General features: G+C 47.7%; 1 protein-coding gene across 2 annotated transcripts in view; it reads left to right on the top strand.

Annotated features, from left to right (window-relative positions):
* Nucleotides 1-23,775, top strand: part of BAZ1B (bromodomain adjacent to zinc finger domain 1B) — a 110,093-nt gene that overhangs the window by 60,021 nt on the left and 26,297 nt on the right. For both annotated transcript variants that reach the window (XM_006119603.5, XM_014571765.4), the window contains exons 9-13: nt 175-308; nt 1,867-1,978; nt 12,074-12,172; nt 14,963-15,140; nt 17,219-17,404. In XM_006119603.5, the coding sequence (XP_006119665.3) occupies nt 175-308; nt 1,867-1,978; nt 12,074-12,172; nt 14,963-15,140; nt 17,219-17,404 (709 nt within the window). The remainder of the gene's footprint in view (nt 1-174; nt 309-1,866; nt 1,979-12,073; nt 12,173-14,962; nt 15,141-17,218; nt 17,405-23,775) is intronic.

The raw sequence follows: 23,775 nt of genomic DNA, 5'->3' as shown, positions 1-23,775 counted from the left end.
GCTGCGATTGTGTTGCATATATAAATGCATGCAGACATTTAAATGCCATGTATACATGGGTTCTCTCTTCGTGTGTGTGTGTGTGTGTGTGTGTGTGTGTGTGTGTGTGTGTGTATTTTTCCTCATATCCCTTGTCTCTTGTGGTCCCTGCAGTAATGTCTGTGCTCTTTACAGATATTGGCTGTTCTCAGATGAGGTTCCTGGCTTGTTCATTGAGAAGGGCTGGGTACATGACAGTATAGACTACAGATTCATCCCTTGCTGCCAGAAGGAGGAGGCTGATGATGATGATGACTACTACCCAATGGGTAAGATGAGCTAACTTCTCTTGTGTATTGTTTTTGCTACTAATGGATCCTCGTTATTACTAACTTGGGTTATGAATGATTTGGCAAATGGACGGCCATATGACAGATTAGTAAATGTGCTGTCCTTGGAGAGTGTAGTGTAGATCTCACTGTAACTGTACCCGAGTCTTGTGAATGAGATTGGAGTCTCTTGAATAGCAGTGTCAAGGATTGCGAATGTGCCTTGTACTCACATCTGAGGAAGAGCCATGATTCATCGTCACTTCCTCTAACTCTTGTGCCAGTTGGATGGCTCATGTCCAACCCACTAATTCTTGACTTTGGTTAAGTTTTCTCAAATTCTTTATAATACCTTCAGCAGTTCTCTGTTCCACTCACATCAGGCTGATTGTTACCCAAGGTTTTCAGAACTGACAGCAGGAGCAACTTAATTTTTTTACTCCAGGTGGCATCAGGAATAAGTCAATAGGAACTACGGAGGTGATTGTGTAAATATGCAAATGGTTAACCAATAAGCCTGGGCTCATTGAGGCTTAGGTTACAGGCTTCCTGCCTGGGGCTGAAGCCCTTGAGTTTCAGCTTTGCCACCACCACCCCCGCCTAGAGTAGTGGGGCTCAGGCTTTGGACCTCTCACGTGGGGTAGTGATCGAAGTAATTTGTTTTCAAAAGGAGCTTGCAGTGCAATGAAGCTTGGGAACCCCAGAGTTAGTGTGTGGCACTTGGGTCTGTGCATTGCAGTGTGGATGCCAGAGCCCTAGATTTGGGCACAAATCAGAAAATCCATAACTGTGTTGATGCTTCAGCCCAGGGTTCCCTGACATGCGTCAGTTTGACTTGAATCCCTCTGGCCCTAAGCTTACAAAGCTATGTGTAGACACTTTGAGAAGAGATATATAAAGGTATAATTCCTTTTTTAGCAAATATTTAACTATGTGCAGCATGAATGCTTAGACCTGTTGTGAATTCACAAGGCTAGGAAGAGAGCATTTCCTAAGAGAACTTCGGTTGAGAAGGGAAGGAAACGACAAAATGGTTTAGCTGATTATTTCACCAATAAAGTATACAGGCAAGGACTGATGGAATTGGTGAATATATTTTCATATCACATACTTAATGATTAGATATTTGGGCATAAACATTCTCTGACCTTTTATTTCACAATAATTATACACTGAAGTTCAGACTGAGAGTTGTACATGATAAAGCTGGAATGTATTTGTATGTGCAGGCACTAGATAAAGTATCTGCTCAACGTACAGTGAGAAAAGAACCTTTTGTAAAATTTTAATAGGTGTTGTTTCTAATGTCCCTTTCTTGTATAGTGTCTTAGTGCCATAGTGATATCTTTGTAAATACTAGGATAGTAACTGAAGCATATTCACTGTTGATTTGCTTTCTTTATGGAAAGCAAATTGTAAGCCTCCTGGTAAAATGTGAAAAGGCTTACTGAACATTTTTTGCCTCCTTTGCTGTCTTACAAACCCAGCAGCAGTCTGATATAACTAATTTAAATAGCTAGTATACCTTTGCATTTTAATTTTGTGTGGATTTTTACAGATAAGCGAAAGAACGTGGCTGGAAGTGGCAGAGTGAACACTCATCATAGAGCCATGCATGTTTCAGACATTCCAGTAGAGACCACTGTACCCAAACAGGGACAGAACTTATGGTAATATGCTTTCTCATGGCTAATGTGCTTTGCTCACCACCAGACAATTGGCTTCTGTAAAATTTGGTGAAATATTTATTGTGGTCCCAGAAATGATGTATCTGAACTTTATAAGAGAGACGTCCACTTTGGTGTTTTATGTGGTGTAAAAGAGAGCTCTAGATTTCCAGTGGGGAAAAAAAATGAAATGTGGAAAGCTAAACAAACATCTTTAAGAGGTGATCATTCAGTTTTGTTTTATCACTCTATTGTGGTTCTGTAGTGAAGTTAGACACAATAGAAGTATCCATTAATATTATAGTTTGAACAAATGCTTTTACTCTTCTCTCTGTGTGATGGTCCCTTTGTGGTAATATCCATCTGATTTCAGCTATTCCTTTTTCAATTGTCCTGTTCAGTTGCTGAATTCATTTGATAGCCTCCCAATCCTGTAGTTTGGAAGTATAACATGTGATGCTAGTAATTATGGGTAATAGAGACAAGAGGTAGTAAACATTGACTTGCTATTGCAAGAATGTCAGATTTGGCCAAGATAGTGATTTTTAAATCATTGGATTTAAAAAAGTCTGACTTAAATAGATTAAAAAAAATCAGAAAAATGTGGATTCTTATTCTTGGTACAGCAGCCAAAACACTTATTTATTCTGGTTTATTAAAAATGTATTTGTCTACTCATGGTACTAATTTTGTCTTTAATAACATGTGCATGACCTTGTTTGAGCAGAGACCTCTCTTAAATTTTCATTGTCTGTGTGGATCTCACTTATGGGGCATGTGAGGGAAATCTTTTGACCAACAGTAATCTTTGGGTCAGGCCTCCATTTTCTTGTGCTCATCCATCCTCCTTCAAGTGATGGCAAATAGAGCAGCATAGCCCTAACTGCCTGTTAGTTCCCTCTTGGTGATAGCAGCTGGCAGTTGACTTTAACTGCTGAACCTCTTGCAGTGAGGGAGGAGACTTCATGTGCTTCTCCTCCGTCCACAAGCCCTGATTGGCCTGGGGGTGAGGGGAGTGCGTGAAATCTCCTCCTACTCTATCCCGGTCTGCAAAGAGCATGTGGTGCTTAGAAGCACTGGCACATTCCTTGCATGGTGGGAGGAGATATTGCACAATTCCCCCCTCCCCCCCGATTGGCCTGGAGGCCGGGAGGGGGGTTTGCTGGGCCATATGAGGCCTTGTGGAGGCCCACCCCGATCCAGGCCATACTACTTTAACTTGCAGGCAAGAATACTGTGGGAGACTATCTAAAGCTTTGCTGACGTCAAGATATATCACATCCACCACTTTCCCCATATCCACAGAGCCAGTTATTGCATCATAGAAGGCAATTAGATTGGTCAAGCATGACTTGCCCTTGGTGAATCCATGTTGCTGGTTCTTGATCATTTTCCTCTTGTCTTAAGTGTTTCAAAATGGTTTCCTGGAGGACTAACTCCATTATTTTTCCAGAGACTGAGATAAGGCTGACTGCTTTGTAGCTTCCCGGATTCTTTTTTAAAGATGGGCATGAGTTTTGCCTTTTTCCAATCATCTAGGACGTCCCTCAGTCACTACAAATTTTCAGAGATAATTGCCAATCACTCTGCAATCACATCAGCCAACTCTCTGGTACATTAGATATAGACCCATGGACTTGTGCATGTCTAACTTCTGTGAATAGCCCTTAACCTGAGGCACCGGTCTCCTCTGACGAGCTGTCCTATTTCAGCTCCACCATCTCCATGCTCTTTGATACAGTCTGTGCACTCTCATAAATAACTGGCTCCACCAATCTCCCATAGCAAAGCGGGCACCGGACCATGCAACTGCTTCTCATCCCAGCACTCCAGCCCTACTCAGAGATATCCACCTTGGGAGTCTGGTCTTGCCACACGTGCCTATCCACCTCCGCTGTCGGTGTTTTATACACACCACTACCCATACCCGCTGACCCCTTATCCCAGGCAATGGCATCCATGGGACTCACAATCTTATCATAAGGGCCACCACATGGCTCTCTGAACAGCATCCAGAGGACCACCCTTCTCTCCCCAACCCACATCATCCGCTGTAACACCGAATTCCCTCAAGCCTATCCAAACTGATATTGAGGACTCCCTGTCCGACGGGGAAGATGGGCCCCTCCTACGCAATTCTTCCTCCTCACTGGATGAGGCAGTTATCTCTACCACTCCACCTCCACCTGATAATTCTAAAAAGTTTCAAGAACTTTTTTAAAGGGTTGCCCTAGTGCAGGAATGGGACCTGCAGAAGGACCAGGAGAAAGAATACCGCCTCTTGCGAACCTTAAATCCTCCAGGATTGCCCTCCACATGGATGAGGCCATTATGGACCCTGCCAAAAACATCTGGCAAACTCTGGTGTGCATCACACTCACGAATAAGAGGGCTGACCACAAATATTTTATTACACTGAGAGGCATGGAGGACTACTTTACCCATCCTCCCCCAAATTTCCTAGTGGTTGACTGTCAGACACAAAGCGAGACAACCTAATATGAGGTCTGTCACAGGACAAGGATCACAAAAGAATGGACATCATGGGATGCAAGGTGTACTCTTCAGCCACCTTGATCCTTTGAGCAGCAAATTACACTGCGATGCTGACACTTACAATTACTCCAGTTATTCCAAGTTGCAGGAGCTCGTACAATTTCTGCCTGAGCATAAGAAGTCGGTCCTCCTCAACATCATGCAGAAAGAGCATACAATCTCCCGTGCGGCATTACAATCCGCAATGGATGTGGCCGACTCTGCTGTCCGCGTCACAGCCTCGACTATTGTGATAGAGGAAATCATGGCTTCAAGCATCGGGGACCTGCAGCAAAAAGTCGAGGATCTCTCCTTCGAGAAAACCAATGTGTTTGATGCAAAAACAGAGGTGATGTTGTGGTTGGTGTCTCTATAGACTGCCGGATCAAGTGGATGAGGTAGGTGAGGCTTTCTTTGGACAACTGAGAGAAGCTTCCAGATCGCAGGCTCTGGTTCTTATGGGGGACTTTAATCACCCTGACAACTGTTGGGAGACCAATACAGCAGTACACAGACAATCCAGGAAGTTTTAGGAGAATGTTGGGGACAACTTCTTGGTACAAGTGCTGAAGGAACCAACCAGAGGTCATGCACAGCTTGTCCTTCTGCTCACAAACAGGGAGGAACTAGTAGGGGAAAATAGAGGTAGGTGACAACCTGGGAAACAGTGATCATGAGATGGTAGATTTCAGGATCCTGACCAAAGGAAGAAAAGAGAGTAGCAAAATACACACCCTAGACTTCAGAAAAGCAAACTTTGACTCCTTCTCATCAGTTCTCTGAGGAGGGATTTCCTGGGATGCTTACATAAAGGGGAAAGGAGTCCAGGAGAGATGGCAGTATTTTAAAGAAGCCTTATTGAAGGTACAGGAAGAAACCATCCCAATGCAGAGCAAGAAAAGTAAATATGGTAGGCGACCAGATTGGCTTACCGGGGACATCTATGGTGAGCTTAAACACAAAAAGGAAACTTACAAGGAGTGGAAACGTAGACGGGTAACTAGGGAGGAGTATAAATACATTGCTTGAGAATGCAGGGGAGTGATCAGGAAGGCAAAAGCGCAATTGGAATTGCAACTAGCAAGGGATGTGAAGGAAAACGAGAGGTTTCTACAGGCATGTTAGCAATGAGAAGGTGTGGGCCCCTTACTGGATTAGGGAGGTAACCTAGTGACAGATGATGTGGGAAAAGCTGAAGTACTCCATGCTTTCTTGCTTCTGTCTTCACAAGGTCAGCTCCCAGATACATGCAGTAGGCAATGCAGTATGGGAAGGAGGTGGACACTCCTTGTTGGGGAAAGAACAAGTTAGGAACTATTTAGAAAAGCTAACCACACAAATCCATGGGCCCAGATTTAAGGCGTGTGAGGGTACTGAGGGAGTTAGCAAATGTCATTGAGGAGCCTTTGGCCATTATCTTTGAAAACTCTTGGAGATCGGGAGAGATCCCTGATGATTGAAAAAAGGCAAATGTAGTGCCCATCTTTAAAAAAGGGAAGAAGGACAATCCAGGGAACTACAGACCAGTCAGCCTTACCTCAGTCCCTGGAAAAATCCTGGAGGGGATCCTCAAGTAATCCATTTTGAAGCACTTGGAAGAGGGGGAAGTGATCAGGAATAGTCACATGGATTCACGAAGGGCAAGTCATGCCTGACCAATTTGAACAGCTTCTATGATGAGGTAACTGGCTCTGTGGATGTGGGAAAGTCAGTGGAGGTGATATACCTTGACTTTACCAAAGCTTTTGATACGGTTTCCCTCAATATTCTTGCCAGCAAGTTAAGGGAATATGGATTGGATAGAAAGCTGGCTAGACTTTCAGGCCCAACGGGTAGTGATCAATGGCTCGATGTCCGGTTGACTATCTGTTTCTAGCGGAGTGCCCCAAGGATCTGTTCTAGGACCGGTTTTGTTCAACATCATTAATAAAGACCTGGATGAGGGGATGGATTGCACCCTCAGCAAGTTCACAGATGACACTAAGCTAGGGGCAGAGGTAGATACGCTGGACGGCAGGGATAGGGTCCAGAGTGACCTGGACAGATTAGAGGATTGGGCCAAAAGAAATCTGATGAGGTTCAACAAGGACAAGTGTTGAGTCCTGCACTTGGGATGGAAGAATCCAAAGCATTGTTATAGGCTGGGGATCGACTGGCTTAGTAGTAGTTCTGCAGGAAAGGTCCTGGGGATTACAGTGGATGAGAAGCTGGATATGAGTCAACAGTGTGCCCTTGTAGCCAAGAGAGCTAATGGCATATTAGGGTGCATTAGGAGGAGCATTGCCAGCAGGTCTAGGGAAGTGATTATTCCCCTTAATTCGGCTCTGGTGAGGCCACATCTGGAGTATTGTGTCCAGTTCTGGGCCTCCCCAGTATAGAAAGGATGTGGAGGCATTGGAGAGGATCCAGCGGAGGGTGACCAAAATGCTTAGGGGGCTGGAGCACATGACCTATGGGATTTGGCTTTGTTTAGTATGAAAAGAAGAAAAGAGTGAGGGGGAATTTGATAGCAGCCTTCAACTTCCTGAAGGGAGATTCCAAAGAGGACAGAGAGGCTGTTCACAGTAGTGACGAATGGCGTAACAAGGAGCAGTGGTCTCAAATTACAATGGGGGAGGTCTAGGTTGGATATTAGGAAAACTATTTCACTAGGAGGGTGGTGAAGCACCTAAGGAGGTGGTGGAATCTCCATCCCTAGAGGTTTTTAAGTCTCAGCTTGACAAAGCATGGCTGGGTTGCTTTAGTTGGAATTGGTCCTGCCTTGGGCAGGGGGCTGGACTTGATGACTTCCTGAGGTCTCTTCCAGCTCTATGATTCTATGATTTCATGAAGGATTCCTGCACAACCCTCTGGAACCTGGGCATGTACATGCCCTCTTTCAAGAGAGCCAGATACAACACCTATCAAGGACCCAGAGAGCCATATAGACCACAATCCAGGTATGATTTCTTTCAAAAACACAGGCCCCAACGACAGACCCCAAAATAAACCCCATCAATCCTCAACATCCCAACCTTCTACATCAAAAGAGCAGATTTGAAGGTTTAGTCGAGAGCCTGCAAGACGCTCCCCTTGTGGTCACACCATTCAACCAGTCATCTCCAGTTCCACTGCCACTGACCCTTTTTATACCAGTGGGCACAAATAATATTGGACCAATGGGTATTGGAGCTTATCTAAGTCGGTTACTCCATCCCCTTCACCACCCTTCCTCCTACCCATTCACCCACCCCATCCCTCTTCAGGGACCCCTCTTATGAGTCCCTCCTTCTAACAAGAGGTGCTTCACCTTCTACAGATGGGTGCCATAGAACTGGTACCAACTGCATTCCGAGGGAGAGGGTTTTATTCAACTTACTTCCTAATGCAGAGAGAGAATGGAGGATGGAGAACCATTGTGGATTTGAGGAGACTCAACAAATGTCACTTACCAACAATTCAAAATAGTGATCCTAGCAACAATAATTCCAGTGCAAAATCAAGGAAATTGGCTTTTGGCGCTCAATCTCCAAGATGCCTATTTTCATATAACAATTAATCCCACCCACAGGCATTGTCTACAATTCACAGTAGGGTCTCAACACTACCAATACCGAGTGCTCCCTTTCGAGCTTTCAACAGTTCCCAGAGTTTTTTCCAAAACCCTAGCCGTAGTGGTGGCATCCCTGCTTTGTCTGGGAGTCATAATATTTCCATGCTTGGACAACTCTCTCATAAAAGGCTCATCCTTCTTAGAAACAGAGGACCTAGTCAAGACCACTATGAACCTTCTACTCTGGCTTGGTTTCCATATAAACTATCAGAAGACCATCTTCCTCCCTACCCAAACCCTAGAATTTATAGGAGCGCCGTCACAGCCAGGGCAACCCTGCCCATGCACAGATTCGAGGCTCTTCACAACCTCGTAGTGGTTGCACGTGCAATGTCTACCACAAGGGTCCGAGAATGCCTCAAAATCCTAGGTCACCTGGCCACCACTATCTGGACATTACCACGTTTTCTCAAATCATTGTTACATCCTTGAAAGGTGTAATTGGGACCTTTTCTGTTCAATATGGGAACCATTAGCTAGTCACCATAAATATCTGTATAGACGAAGCAACTGAATTACAGCAACTGTAATTCTTTCATGTTTTGTTTGTGTAGACCCCCATTATGCATCCTCTGCCCCTGTTCCTTCAGAGTACATCTCTGCTAGGAGTCTAGACTAGAGAGAGAACGCAAGTAGTTAGGGCTGCTCATTCCTATATATCATTGTGTTTTGGTGGGTGAAGCATGAGGACATGCAGGGCACAGGCATGGCCCAGCAGACAGTGTTGGTCAAAAGTTTCTCGTCTTTTGCATGCCATAAATGGAAGTCACGTAGGTAAAACATCTTGAACCACAGTAGCTGTAAGATACAAAGCCATTCTTTCCTTTCATTTGTTTTATTGGACTAACTTATTCTGAATCTGTGTTTATAAAGTAAGTCAAACCACTAAAACCAGCACACTATAATTTTCTATAACTGTTTTGCTTCTTCCCTCCCCTCTTCCCCCTGACTGGATTTTAGATTCAATAAATGTTTCTTTACCAACCAACCCCTCACACCCCCAAAAAAACAAAACAAAACCCTCCTCTGCAAATACTGTCTATCATAAGAGGAGCTAATAGTCCCTTTCTAGTGGCTCACCTGTGAATCTTACATTTACACACAACATAAAAGGAGTCTGGGATAGTCCGTTTCGTTGACTACAACTGTGTTATGGAGCAGTACTAAAAAATAAAGGATGGCTAAAGCATTTGGGTACAGAGAACAACTTACATATACAGGCAGTCCCCGGGTTACATACAAGATAGGGACTGTAGGTTTGTTCTTAAGTTGAATCTGTATGTAAGTCGGAACTGGCATCCAGATTCAGCCGCTGCTGAAACTGATCAGTTTCAACAGCGGCTGAATCTGGACACCAGTTCCGACTTACATACAGATTCAACTTAAGAACCCCAGGCGTCCCCAAGTCAGCTGCTGTTGAAACTGATCAGCAGCTGATTCCAGGAAGCCCGGGGCAGAGCAACTCTGCCTCGGGCTTCCTGTAGTCAGCCGCTGGTCAGTTTCAGCAGCGGCTGACTTGGGGACACCTGGGGCAGAGCAGCTCTGGTGCTGCTGGATTGGTCCAGTAGTGCGGCTGCTCCACGGCGCTACTGGACCAACCCAGCAGCACCCCAGCTGCTCTGCCCCAGGCGTCCTGATTCAGCCGCTGCTGAAACTGATCAGCAGCGGCTGAATCAGGACTCCTGGGGCAGAGCAGCTGGGGTGCTGCGAGGTTGGTCCAGTAGCACCAAGGAGTGGTGCTGCGGGACCAACCAGCAGCACCCCACCTGCTCTACCACAGGCCCCAGGCTTTGCTCCACGTCTCCCTGGTCTGCTGGGGGGGGGGGACACTAGCTACGTCCCCCCCGCCCCAGCAGACCAGGGAGACGCGGAGCAAAGCCGCGGAGGACCCGGGCCAGACCGCGGCGCTTCCAGATCAGCGCCGCGGTCTGGCCCGGGTCCTCCGCGGCTTTGCTCAGCATCTCCCTGGTCTGCAGACCAGGGAGACGCTGAGCAAAGCCGCGGAGGACCCGGGGCGCTTCCAGATCAGCTGGAAGCACCGCGGGTCCAGCCCCGGGTCTTCTGCCGCTTTGCTCCCCGTCTCCCTGGTCTGCTGGCTCCCCCAGCAGACCAGGGAGACAGGGAGCAGCTTTTCTCGTCCCGGAGGAGGTGGGCGGTGGGACTAGGCGTCCCACCGCTCCAGTCCTCCGGGGCGAGAAAATCCCCGTTCGTAACTGCGCATCCGACATAAGTCGGATCCGCGTAACTCGGGGACTCCCTGTAGTTGAAATCTAATGGCTGGCACTAAAGATCAGTAAGTCAAGCTGTTTTTTAAATTGTAATTTTATAGTATTCCAATGTCCCTTAGATATAATGTCTGCAAGGGAGGTGGGCTGTCATACTCTGCCAGCCTTGCTATGAGATCCTTTGTTGAGGGAGCCCTTATGGTGCACAATGCCATTGTGCCCATAAGGTTTGCAGGAGCTTCCAGATTTGTTACCAGCTGCCCTTGAATAGCAACCTCTGCGCTTGTAGCGGGAGTGAGTCTTGCAGTAATGAGGCTGTGCACACAAGGGGCTATGCCATGAATCCAGGATGAAATCAAAAATTTGTGGATCAATCATGACATTGCAAACATAATATACCAGTCCTTTTCAGCACATCAGACTGATTTTTTTTCAGTTTACTCAAATGACTATAATGAACCTAACCCTTGAGACTTACGACTGTAAATTCAAATGCCAATTTTGAAAGACTAATCTTAAAAATATACTTTTGTTTTACTTAAATAAAATGATACTCCTTGTGAACGGGTTTCGGGGTGCGATCGCCCCCTGCTGGCTGGCAGGGGGGTTGGCGGACTCCGCCGTTCGACTCTGGGATGTCGGTAGCCGGATCAGGTCCCAGGCCCGCGCCGTTGGGCGTGATCACCCCACTACGCCGAGTCCGGGGATCCACGAACCCTGTAGTCGCTCCCTCCTGACAGGGGTGTTCCAGTTCTGAATCGCTTGGGGGATTTGCCCTTGTGGAACTTGGGTGGCCCCGGCTCTGGAGGTGATGTGAGGGGAGGGGGACCCGGGCCCACCCTCTCCTCTGGGTCCCAGCCCACGGCTCTAAGTGCAGGGGTCGGCTCGTCCCCTGCATGACAGATGTGGGATGTGCTCCCTAAACACGTCTGCCCACAGGCACCAGAAAGACCCCGCCCCGGGCTGCTTCCTCCCCTCCGTGCACTCCTGTACCCTGCCAGGGAGGTCCCTGGGGCCTACCGTGGTTCTGGTGTCTGGCTCGGTGGATGTCTCTGCTCGGCGTATGGTCCCGGGCCTGAAGGTGGGAGGCGTCTGCGGGGATCCTGGGCCTCCATGAGGCTGCACCTGGCTGCTGGCCGCCCTTGGGGCGGCACCGTCCCGCACACAGCCCAGGACTTCCCTGCGGCCGGCCCTGGAGGCTGCCCCCTCTCTTGCTGTTGGCGGGCCCTTTTGAAATGGCGCACTGGCTCTGATGTGCCCTCGAGGCCCTGCCCCTTTTGGGGCATGGCGGGCTCCCCCACCTCCCCCTGCCCGACAATCCTCATGCCCGCCTCACACAGACGTACGCAGGAGGCGGGGCCAGCTGCCGCTTGGCTGCACAGGCGCGGGGGAAGGCCCTGCCACCGCCGCCTGCTCCCTGCAAAACTGCAGCATCTTGGCACCTCCGCTGGGGCCGCCGCCTCCTCCGGCCCTTCCCCCCGCTCTCACGTGTGGGTTGCTCGCGACCCGTCACACTCCTTGACAGTCTTCTTTCCCCTCCACACCTGATTTAGCTGCATCCAAGTCCTAGCAAATGGGTGCAACTTTGGACCTCTGTGCCACAGTAGTACAACTTGAATGATTTGCCTGGTGGGAATTGAGCTTAGTTCACAAACTTGTAAGGCAGGGAGCTGGACTGGCCATCTCAGAGGGGGTTCTATCTGTGACTGCAGCAGAGCTGGTGTCAATGCTTGTTGTGTCTTCCAGGTTTCTCTGTGATAGTCAGAAGGAGCTGGATGAGCTGCTGGATTGTTTGCATCCCCAGGGAATAAGGGAGAGCCAGCTAAAGGAGCGGCTACAGAAAAGGTTAGGCCTCTATTCTTACTTGGCATACACCTTGCCTATTCAATGTAAACTATCCTGCTACTGGCATGGATGCACAGAATTAAGCTTGATCACGTGCATATAAAGGAAGGAGGTGGGAAGCGTGGCTGATTTTCTTTTCAGGAGCATATTGCAAGTTCTCCATCAGCAAAAGTCTGAGCCACTCAGACACCTTTTAGTAGGGCCCTACCAAATCTACAGCCATGAAAAACACGTCACAGACTGTGACTGGGCGCAATCACAGAAGACCCTGTGGGGGTGCCTCCTAGAGTGGTAACACGGCCACTGCCACTTTCCTTTCTGCTCTCTGGGCCTTCTCACAGTTCGGTCCTGCTGGGCCAGCTCCACTTGTCTCCCCCAGCCGAGGCCCCAATTAGAGATCCCTGCCCCACTGAGAAGCAGTTCAGACACTGAACCTCTTCAGGTCCAAGGATAGTGCAGTTTAGGGCCCATCCCCAAATAGGATCAAACTCCGAAGAATTATGTAAGCCACCTTTAACAATGAAAGGGGGAATGTACACACTGATTGCTCCCCCAGGTAATAATTATTAACGCTGGGTTGGATAGAAAATCACTTCTTTTCTAAAGTACAAGCAGTAGGATTTAAGTGGTAGTAAAAGGTGTGTCTAGACTGCAGAGTTTTTTGGAAAAAGTGGCCTTTTTTCGAAAACTTCCCCTGTGTCTAGACCAGTGGTCCGCAATGCGGTGCCCGCGGGCGCCATGGCGCCCACCGGGCCATTTATGTGCGCCCACGGAGCAATGTGGGCTGGCCCTGCCCCAGGGCGTGTGGCATGTGCCAGCCCCGGGCCCATGGGTGGCCCCTGCCCCAGGGTCGCGGCACATGCCGGTGCCGGCCCCGGGTGCATGGGCGGCCCCTGCCCCAGGGTCGCGGCACATGCCGGTGCCGGCCCCGTGCAAGTGGCGCCTGGGCAGCCACTGCCCGGGGTCGCGGCACATGCCAGTGCCGGCCCCGCGTGTGCGGCGCATGCTTGGACCCACCCCCACGCATGTGGACCGTGAGCGGCCCCGCCCCCGTACGTGCGGCGCATGAGGCCCCGCCCCCAGGCAGCCGGCAGCCCCAAAACGTTGGGGATCACTGGTCTAGACTGCTGCTGGGTTCTTTCGAAAGTAAATCGAAAGAACGCGGCAGTTTTTTCAATTGCGGAAAACCTTGTTTTACGAGGAATAACGCCTTTTTTCACAAGTACTCTTTCGAAAAAAGGCACTATGTAATGCAAACTGTTTTTTCGAAAGAGAGCATCCAGACTTCCTGGGTGCTCTTTAGAAAAAGCGCCTTGCTTTTTCCAAAGTACCGGTTGTAGTCTAGACGCTCTTTTTCAAAAGAGGCTTTTTCGAAAGTATCTTTCAAAAAAGGCTTGCAGTCTAGACGTAGCCAAAGTGAGAACAGGCAGAGCAAAGTAGATTACAAATCAAAAGTAACAAAAAATGCTTAGCTAATTCTAACACTGAAATCCGCAGCATAAATTTATAAACTCACCCTAAAACCTCTTTTCTAGCTGCCCTTCCAAACCAGGGCTCTCCAACCTGGTTAGATCCAACCTGAGATCTTCGGCTCCTTCCTTTAGGTGCAGCCCAGCTAAAAGACCAAGGCTTCTGCTTTCCTATTTTTTTAAAGAATTGAGGCCACTCCCCACCAACCACTACTGAGACTTAAGGACAAAAGAGATTGTTTAATAGTTGCCCATCAAGACATTGAGGGTAACATGTTTGATGTCTCTGATTCACACATTCAGAACCCACAAAGTATTCTACTCCATATGTCTAATTTTACACACACACGTGTAAAATTTGATACATATCTCAAAGTAAGATAAACAGTACTTGCGGATCATGACATGAGGATTGATAGGTTACAGGAAATAATTTGTTCAAAGCACCTTAGAGTTACGTATATTCATGTCCATAAGTCCATTTCATAAAGTATTGGGGGTGGGGGGATCCGTCACAAGAACCATGACATCTGGTCTTCCCCCTGGAAAATCTAGTCTTGTGTGCTTTTACCGTATGCAAATTTCACAGGGGGATACCAGTGTTTCTCAAATTGAGGACCCTGATTGAAAAGGGAGTTCCAGCAGGTCACTCTCAAGGTTATTTTAAGGGGGAGATGGAGGGCAGAATAGGCGAGTGGCAATATTACGGAGAGAAGTAAGAGCTGTGGCCATTGACTGTATGCCCTGGTCTGGAGTAGTGCCCTGCCAGCAGCAGTGCAGACATAAGGGTGCCATTACCCTGCTGCTGGCAGTGGCTCTGCTTTGAGCTAGGCTCCTGGCCAGCAGCTGCTGTTCTGTGGCCATTCAGCTCTGATGGTAGCACTGCTGCCAGCAGCAGCCAAAAGTAAGAGTTGCAGTACTACAGCCCCTCCCCATAACATTGTGACCCCTCTCCACAATTCCTTTTTGGGTCAGGACCTTTACAGTTAGTAACAGTGAAATTTCAGATGTGTATATATCTGAAATTGTGAAATTTACAATGTTTAGGATCTTGTGACCATGAAATTGACCTAAATGGACCGTGAATTTGGTAGGGCCCTAATGATCAGCTCTTAAACTGTTCCAGTCACAGCTGGAAATAAAGGTACTGTTCCGCAGAAGCCCGGATACAGCATGCTATTGAAAACTGCTAGTTCTGTACACCTTTAGCTGATAGAGTGTACAGATTGCATTTGGACCACTGCTGCTTCCTCCAACCATTAGACTGCATTCTGTGTTGCAGCCTGCATGTGTTCAAAAGGTGGTCTCCTGTCTTCTCCAGGTATCAGGACCTCGCTCATTCTATCCACTTGGCTCGGAAACAAAACCTGGGCCTGAAGTCCTGTGATGGCAATCAGGAGCTGCTCAGCTTTCTCCGTAGTGATCTCATTGAGGTGGCGACTCGGCTACAGAAAGGAGGGCTGGGATATGTTGATGAGACTGCAGAGTTTGAAGCCCGGGTGAGGGGACACAGAAACTGAACTTATGCTCATACAGCAGGGATGGGGAACCTTTTTGGATTGGGGGCCGCTGACCCACAGAAAAATCAGTTGGGAGCCACACACAAGTGAGAAGCAAAAGGAAAAAAAGAAATCCTCACTCGTGGTCCCTGATTGAGAAGGAGAAAGACACTCCGTAAATTCCCCTCACACGCCAGAGCCTAGGAGAGCCCAGACTAGTAGATTTTGTGTGCTCCAGCCCCAGGGGGGAGAGGCTGGAGTGCCAGCACGGGCTTCCCAATGCTTGTTAGGGGGAGCCCTGAGCCTCGGGGCAGACACACCTCTGTCATATAGCATCTCTTAAGTTGAAAAAACTAGGACAAAGTTCTGGCACACCAGGGCTTGTAGCCATTATGGGTTCCTGCTCTTACGCATTCCATGGAACATATAAGTGAATTTCTAGAGCTGTGACTTTCCCTTTTGTGTGTTTCATTTGCACAGTGGTATTGCTAAATGTGTCACCAACATCCAGATAAGAATTGGACGTATCTCAGCATAAGGGTCATCTTAAGTTTGAGCAAAACTATTGAATAGCCAATTCCCTACAATGTTGAATTTGTTTTTAATAAGTTGGCTGTGGTCTTATAGGGGAATTTTCAACAATGATTTTAACTTTTCTATTACTATTGGCAGGTTTTGTGATGAAATGTTATTGCAGGATGGCCAAAACAATTGAAAACTGTTCCAAGCTTGAAGGCTGTTCCTAAATTGGCAGTTTTCAATTCTTTTGGCCTTCCTGTCCTGACATTTTACCACGACGTGCCAGTACTAAGGGTGTTAAGGACTAGTCGACTATCCGATAAGCAAAAGCTTACTGGATAGTCAGTCGACTAGTGGATTTCCCCCCTCCCTTACTGCTTCTATCAGATAGAGGCAGCAAAGGGGCGGGGAGGAGGTACTTCAAAGGGGCTGCACCACACAGCTGAGCCTGGGCTCAGCTGTGTGGCGCGGCCCCTTTGAAACACCACCTCAGTGTTTCAATGTGGCACTGTGGAACTCGGGGTCAGCTAGGGACTCCCCAGCTGATCCCGGGCTCTGCCACATTTCACATTCACAGCACAGCATGGAGCCTGAGTCCCCCGCTGACCCCAGGTTCCATGCTGCGCTGCCACTTTGAAATGTACGAGAATGGGGACTCTTGTACATTTCAAAGCTGGCACCTGGGCACAGTGTGGAGTCAGCAGAAGTGCCTACCGGCTAGTCAATGGAAATTCCATTGACTACTCAACTAGTCAATTAACCGATATTTAAGATCCTTAGCCAATACTGATAGAGAAGCTAAAACAGCTGCTGAGATCTCCTCTGAAAGTCCATGGCAAACTTAAAATTTGCCTGCTTCTATTGCCTCTTATAGCTATGGAGTACTTTTGGTTAGAGGAGCTAGACTACTGAAGTGTCTTCATGGATGAATTATTTGATGTCTACTCTGGTGCTTAATAACCATAGTAATGGGCTCTTAAAAATATGGGTTGTATTTTTTCTAAACTGCTTGTGTGGTCACCACCACCATGAGCTGGGCATCTACAGCATGTTGTCTGCAGGCGACTGAAATATGCTGATGCCATAACTAAGCTGGAAGCAGACTGTGGTCTGAGACATTATAATAGTGATCAAGTCTCTGCACCAGTAATACTCAGACTTCAGTGGTACCAGATCCAGATTAGTAATCACATTTCCCAAAAGTGCCACGAATTCATTTATTTACTGTACTATGTATTCATATTTAAACAGCATGGCAGGGAAATGTTTATATATTCTCACAGCAGTACGACTGACCAGGTATTACTTTATCAATCACGATTGGTTAACATAGTATACAAGCAGCCTGACTGCATCATTAACCAGTCTAAGTTATTAACCAGTCAGTGTTTTAATGTCGTGTGGTGCAAAGACTCTCAGGAAACACAGAAAAGAGCCACTTATGGCTCAGGAGTCTGAGCATCACTGAATATAGCATATACTTGCCCCACTAGCCTATTTGGGAAGTTGGTTAGGGTCTGTTGTCATGTCCTTATGTGGTTTTGTGGTGTTCCCAACAGGTATGCTCGCTGGAGAGCCTAAAAGATTTTGGGGAATGTGTGATTGCCCTCCAGGCCAGTGTCATTAAGAAATTTCTACAAGGTTTCATGGCCCCTAAGCAGAAGAGAAGAAAACATCAAGGAGAGGACTCTATTGCCAAGGTGGAGGAGGTAGACGAAGAGAAGAAAATGGCAGAAGAAGCTAAGGTATTATTGGTTATTATAGGATCCTTTTTCTTTTCAGTAGCTCTCCTTTTGGGGCTTAATCCATCTTCTCTGAAGTTTAGTACCTCCTCTCACCCTGCCCCATGTCAGATTCTGTGTTAAATCAAATCAGTATTGTGGGGTAGGTGACCTACCTCATTAGTCTAAAATGGGTGCTGTCACAATAAAAATGTTACAGAATCTGTACTTTATCCCCTCCCTAAAAAGCATTAAACTGGTTAATGTGTTTAGATTTCTGGTTCTCATGTGATCCTATTGCACTGCTTTCGGAGTTCTGGGTTTCCTGCTTCATGGACTGATATTCAAATGAGAGCTCAGCAGGGAGTGTTTTTAGAAAACTTAAAGGAAAATGGTACATCTGTTTGGAGAGGGCTAGTAGATATAGTGCCAAATGTTCTTAATCGCCTCACCTATAGAGAGGCTTAGATGATTTCCTGGAGAGTGAGGGTGGAGTTGGTGAGGGGACAAGAGCAGAAGTATCTGAGTTGGGAGATCGATAGTGTGCTGACTTGAGGGTTGCATGCAGTTTGACTAGCCTGCTGGGTAGATGAGCTGCATTTGTCTATAACAGAGAAGTTATAACCAAATTTTTTTTTCCCCACTTCCCCTTTCCCCTCCCGCTCTCCTTCACGGGGTGTTTGCTGTGACTGGCAGGTGGAAACTGTTGGCTTCTAATTAAAGTTTGAATTCTAGAAGCCTCTGATTGGCTGAGGCTGAGCCTTCGTAGGGGAGAGACTTTCAGGCAGTCCAGGGCTTTATAAAGCAGTGAGCAAGCAACCAAGGAGCTTGCGGACAAATGAGTGCTAACAGGGAGTTTAGAGAGGGAGTTGGGAAGGGGGCACGGTTCTCTGGCCTTTTAAATACTTTCTCTAGGACAGCAGGGATGGATGGTCATAGGTCTGCCGTTGTTACCGGCACAGCGTGTGCCATATTCGTCTTCCTCCCGGAAGAAAGAACAGATTTCATCTGCACTAAGTGCAAGCTGGTTGCCATTTTGGAAGAAAAAATTAGAGGACTGAAGGCCCAAGTGTCGACAGTACACTCGATCAGAGAGGATGAAGACTTCCTCGATAGAAGGCAGCGTTTAATCCTGCAAGCACAGCAGGCAGAAGAGCCAGAGAGGACAGTACGGGACCAGGAAGAGAACTGGCAGCATGTAACTTCTAGAAGGGGAAGAAGGCCAACACAGGAATCCCGCAATGCTATAGAGGTAAATAATTGCTTTCAGGCTCTCTCCACAGGCTGTGGAGTGGTGAATGCTTTGGAAGGGACCTCACAAGGAAGAAACCGCAAGGGAACACCATCTACTGGAAGGCATGGGATATGTAGTCCTAGGGATGGGGGTTCCACGACCACCACCCCGAAAAGAAGACAACAGGTGGTGGTGGTGGTGGTGGTGGTGGTCGGGGACTCCCTCCAAAGAGGGACTGAGCCATCCATCTGCTGTCCGGACCTGGAATCTCCAGAGGTGTACTGCTTACTAGGAGCTCGAATTCAGGATGTGACTGAGAGGCTTACCAAACTCATCAAACCTTCGGATCGCTACCCCTTCCTGCTACTCCACGTGGGAACTAATGATGCGGCCAAGAATGACCTTGAGCAGGTTACTGCGGATTATGTAGCGTTGGGAAGAAGGATCAAAGAATTCAGAGCGCACGTGATGTTCTCGTCCATCCTTCCTTTTGAAGGGAAAGGACTGGGCAGGGATCGTCGAATTGAAGAAGTAAATGCATGGTTGCGCACGTGGTGTCGCAGAGAGAGCTTCGGTTTCTTTGACCATGGGACTCTGTTCCGGGCACAAGGATTGTTAGGAAGAGATGGGATCCACCTAATGAAGAGAGGAAGGAGCATCTTCGCAGGCAGGCTTGCAAACCTACTGAGGAGGGCTTTAAACTCAGTTCATTGGGGGACGGTGACCAAAACCCTGAGATGAGTGGGAAAGTCGGATACTGGGAAGAAATGCAAAGAGGAACGGGCAAGAAAGGAGGACCCCTGATTCGAATGGAGAAGATAGGGTGATCAATTGGTTATCTGAGGTATTTGTACACTAATGTGAGAAGCCTGGGCAACAAACAGGAAGAACTGGAGGCCCTGGCCCAGTCCAAAAAATATGATTTAATTGGGATAACAGAGACTTGGTGGGATGACTCGCATGACTGGAGCGCTGTCATGGAAGGGTATAGACTATTCAGGAAGAGGCACGGGAGAAAAGGAGGAGGAATTGCACTATACATAAGAGAGCACTATGATTGCCCAGAACTCCAGTATATAGAGGAAGGAGAAACCTGTTGAGAGTCTATGGATTAAGTTTAGAGGTGCAAACAAAAGCAGCGATGTTGTGGTTGGTGTCTACTACAGGCCACCGAATCAGGCAGATGAGGCTTTCTTCGGACAACTGAGAGAAACTTCGAGATGGCAGGCCCTGGTTCTTGTGGGGGACTTTAATCACCTTGACATGTGTTGGGAGACCAATACGGCCATACACAGGCAATCCAAGAAGTTTTTGGAGAATGTTGGGGATAACTTCTTGGTACAAGTGCTGAAAGATCCGACCGGGGCGGCGCACAGCTTGTCCTTCTGCTCACAAACGGAGGAACTAGTAGGGGAAAATAGAGGTAGGTGACAACCTGGGAAGCAGTGATCATGAGATGGTAGATTTCAGGATCCTGACCAAAGGAAGAAAAGAGAGTAGTAAAATACACACCTTGGACTTCAGAAAAGCAGATTTTGACTCCCTCAGAGACCTGATGGGCAGGGATGCCAACATGAAGGGGAAAGGAGTCCAGGAGAGTTGGCAATATTTTAAAGAAGCCTTATTGAAGGCACAGAAAGAAACCATCCCGATGTGTAGCAAGAGAGGCAAACATGGTAGGAGACCGGATTGGCTTACAGGGGAAATCCTTGGTGAACTTAAGCACAAAAAGGAAGCTTACAAAAAATGGAAACTTGGACAAATGTCCAGGGACGGGTTTAAATGTAGAGCTCGAGAATGCAGGGGGGTTATCAGGAAGGCGAAAGTGCAATTGGAATTGCGACTGGCAAAGGATGTGAAGGATAACAAGAAATGTTTCTACAGGCATGTTAACAAGAAGAAGGTGATCAGAGAGGGTGTACAGCCCCTAATGGATGAAGGAGGTAACCTAGTGACAGATGATGTGGGGAAAGCTGAAGTGTTCAATGCTTTCTTTGCCTCTGTATTCACGGACAAGGTCAGCTCCCGGACTAATGTGCTAAGTGACACAAGATGGGATGAAAATGGACATCCTTTGGTGGGTAAAGAACAGGTTAGAAACTATTTAGAAAAGCTAAAAGAACACCAATCCATGGGTCCGGACTTGATGCATCTGAGGGAACTGAGGGAGTTGGCAAATGTCATTGAGGAGCCTTTGGCCATTATTTTTGAAAAGTCGTGGAGATTGGGAGAGATCCCGGATTATTGGAAAAAGGCAAATGTAGTGCCCATCTTCAAAAAAGGGAAGAAGGACAATCCAGGGAACTATAGGCCGGTCAGTCTTACCTCAGTTCCTGGAAAAATCATGGAAGGGATCCTTAAGGAATCCATTTTGAGGCACTTAGAAGAGAGGAAAGTGATCAGGACTAGTCAGCATGGATTCACAAAGGGCAAGTCATGCCTGACCAATCTGATTAGCTTCTATGATGAGGTAACTGGCTCTGTGGACATAGGAAAGTCAGTGGATGTGATATACCTTGACTTTATCAAGGCTTTTGATACGGTCTCCCACAATATTCTTGCCAGCAAGTTAAGGGAATGTGGATTGGATAAATGGATGGTAAGATGGATAGAAAGATGGCTAGAAGGCCGGGCCCAGCGGGTAGTGATCAACGGCTCGATGGCGGTTGGTTTCTAGCGGAGTGCCCCAAGGTTTGGTTCTAGGACCAATTTTGTTCAATATCTTTATTAATGACCTGGATGAGGGGATGGATTGCACCCTCAGCAAGTTTGCAGATGACACTAAGCTGGGGGGAGAGGTAGATACGCTTGAGGGCAGAGATAGGGTCCAGAGTGACTTAGACAAATTGGAGGATTGGGTCAAAAGAAATCTGATGAGGTTCAACAAGGACAAGTGCAGAGTCCTGCACTTGGAACGGAAGAATCCCAAGCATTGTTACAGGCTGGGGACCAGCCAGCTAAGTAGTAGTTCTGCAGAAAAGGACCTGGGGTTGCAATGGATGAGAAGCTGGATATGAGTCAGCAGTGTGCCCTTGTAGCCATGAAGGCTAATGGCATATTAGGTTGCATTAAAAGGAGCATTGGCAGCAGATCCAGAGATGTCATTATTCCCCTTGATTCAGCTCTGGTGAGGCCACATCTGGAGTATTGTGTCTAGTTCTGGACCCCCCCCCCCACTACAAAAAGGATGTGGACGCATTGGAGAGGGTCCAGCGGAGGGCAACCAAAATGATTAGGGGGCTGGAGCATATGACCTGTGAGGTGAGGCTGAGGGAGTTGGGTTTGTTTAGTCTGCAGAAGCGAAGAGTGAGAGGGGATTTGATAGCAGCCTTCAACTTCCTGAAGGGATGTTCCAAAAAGGATGGAGAAAGACTGTTCTCAGTAGTGACAGATGACAGAGCAAGGAGCAATGGTTGTGGTGGGAGAGGTCCAGGTTGGATATTAGGAAAGACTACTTCGCTAGGAGAGTGGTGAAGCACTGGAATGGGTTACTTAGGGAAGTAGTGGAGTCTCCATCCGTAGAGGTGTTTAATTCTCAGCTTGTCAAAGCCCTGGCTGGGTTGCTTTAGTTGGGATTGGTCCTGCCTAGAGCAGGGGGCTGGACTTGATGACCTTCTGAGGTCTCCTCCAGCTCTATGGTTCTATGATTCTATGAAGTTATATTAGCAGAAGTGGAGAGGTGTACTTTAGATGAAGGAGGCCAAGAAGACCTGTAGATAAGCTGCAGTGCCATCTCTTCCCCTCCTCCTCTCCCGTGTCTCCCCCCCCCCCCCCCCCCCCCCCCCCCCCCCCGAGACAGAGTTGTAGGGGTACTGCAGTTCTGTGATCAAAGGAATTGTTTGGTCTCTAAAATGGTCCTCTATGGTACAAATGTGAACCCAAGGGAGCACTCTGTAGCTTCCATTCACTGCATTATCTGGGGATATGTTTCCTGTGATTTCTCCCCCTCCCCCTCTCCCCGCGAAAGCATTCTGTTAATCAGCTCCCATTGGCTTCCACCACTATGGAAGAATAGCTGCTTGATGCTTCGTATGATGCATTGATTTTAGCATGTTGTGAGCCTGTCAACATTGCTTATCTGCTCTTACAAGGGAGATGAGTCTTTGACTGTTATGCTGGGACCTTCAGAGCAGATGTGGAGTTGACTCAGGCATGACCAGAGAAAGTGGGAATTGTGGTATTCCTCAAATCTTTGAGTACTTGCTCATATCTGTTCCACAATAGGTGTGAGTATCTGCTACGTGCACCGGTGCTGGAAGTTTTTCCCCTAGCATTACACATAGGACAGTGCCTCTAGTGACCACTGGAGTGTTGTGTCTCTGCTCTTGCTGCTCCCAATCTAAGTTTTTCTGCCACCAGTGACTGTGCATCAGAACAATTCTGCTCCCTTTCTGTTGCTTCTCCCATTGTTAGCCTTATCTGTAGCTAGTTTAGCTCTTGGTATACTTTGGTGTAATTTGTCTACTTAGGACTTTAACCTACTTGGGACATGCCCCGTTCTTTGGGGTTTAAACCTTGGGATTCCTGCAAATATCTGCCAGTCCACGACCCACGTTGAAGCTTCCTGTATTGTCTTAGTGAGGCTCACATTAGTGACAGATGTAAAATCTGTAAGTCCTTTAAGCCAAGAACTAAGAAGGAGCGGGACATTTGACTTCAAGCACTCTTCATGGAATTGGCCCTGGCACCGGTACACCGCTTGGAGTTGGCACTGAGGACTCAGGACATGGTGTCCAGTCAGCACCGCCAAGTAGTTTGCACCACTCCCCCTCTCTGGCACTGGTGAAGAAGACAACAAAGGGGCAGTAGCCTCGGTCCCATAATAAAGGAGACAAGACAATGGAAGAGCACAGTGTCATGTCGGGAGGCTCACAGTCTTTCAAGTTCGTGGGGCCCAACTCAGGCAAAGCGGCTCACTCCAATCCACCTTCTATAAACTGTGGAACTCTAAGTTCCATTTAGGTACCCTCCATGCTGAAGGTCATGCGGGAAATACTATCATTGCTTTTACTGGCATCTTAGGCCTTCTGTGATCCCATGCTTATAGGGAAAACCTGTGCACATCATGGCAGGTTCCCCTCTGCATTGGCACTGGACTCCAGACAGGGAAGGGTCCAGGTGCCACTCACCTGTCATTATTGGAACGCTGCCAGAGACGGGC

The sequence above is a fragment of the Pelodiscus sinensis genome, chromosome 21, assembly GCF_052426305.1.
Source record: "Pelodiscus sinensis isolate ZL-2025 chromosome 21, ASM5242630v1, whole genome shotgun sequence".
Classification (NCBI taxonomy): domain Eukaryota; kingdom Metazoa; phylum Chordata; order Testudines; family Trionychidae; genus Pelodiscus; species Pelodiscus sinensis.
The sequence above is the reverse complement of the archived record's forward strand: the minus strand, read 5'-3'. Positions and strand labels throughout refer to the sequence as shown.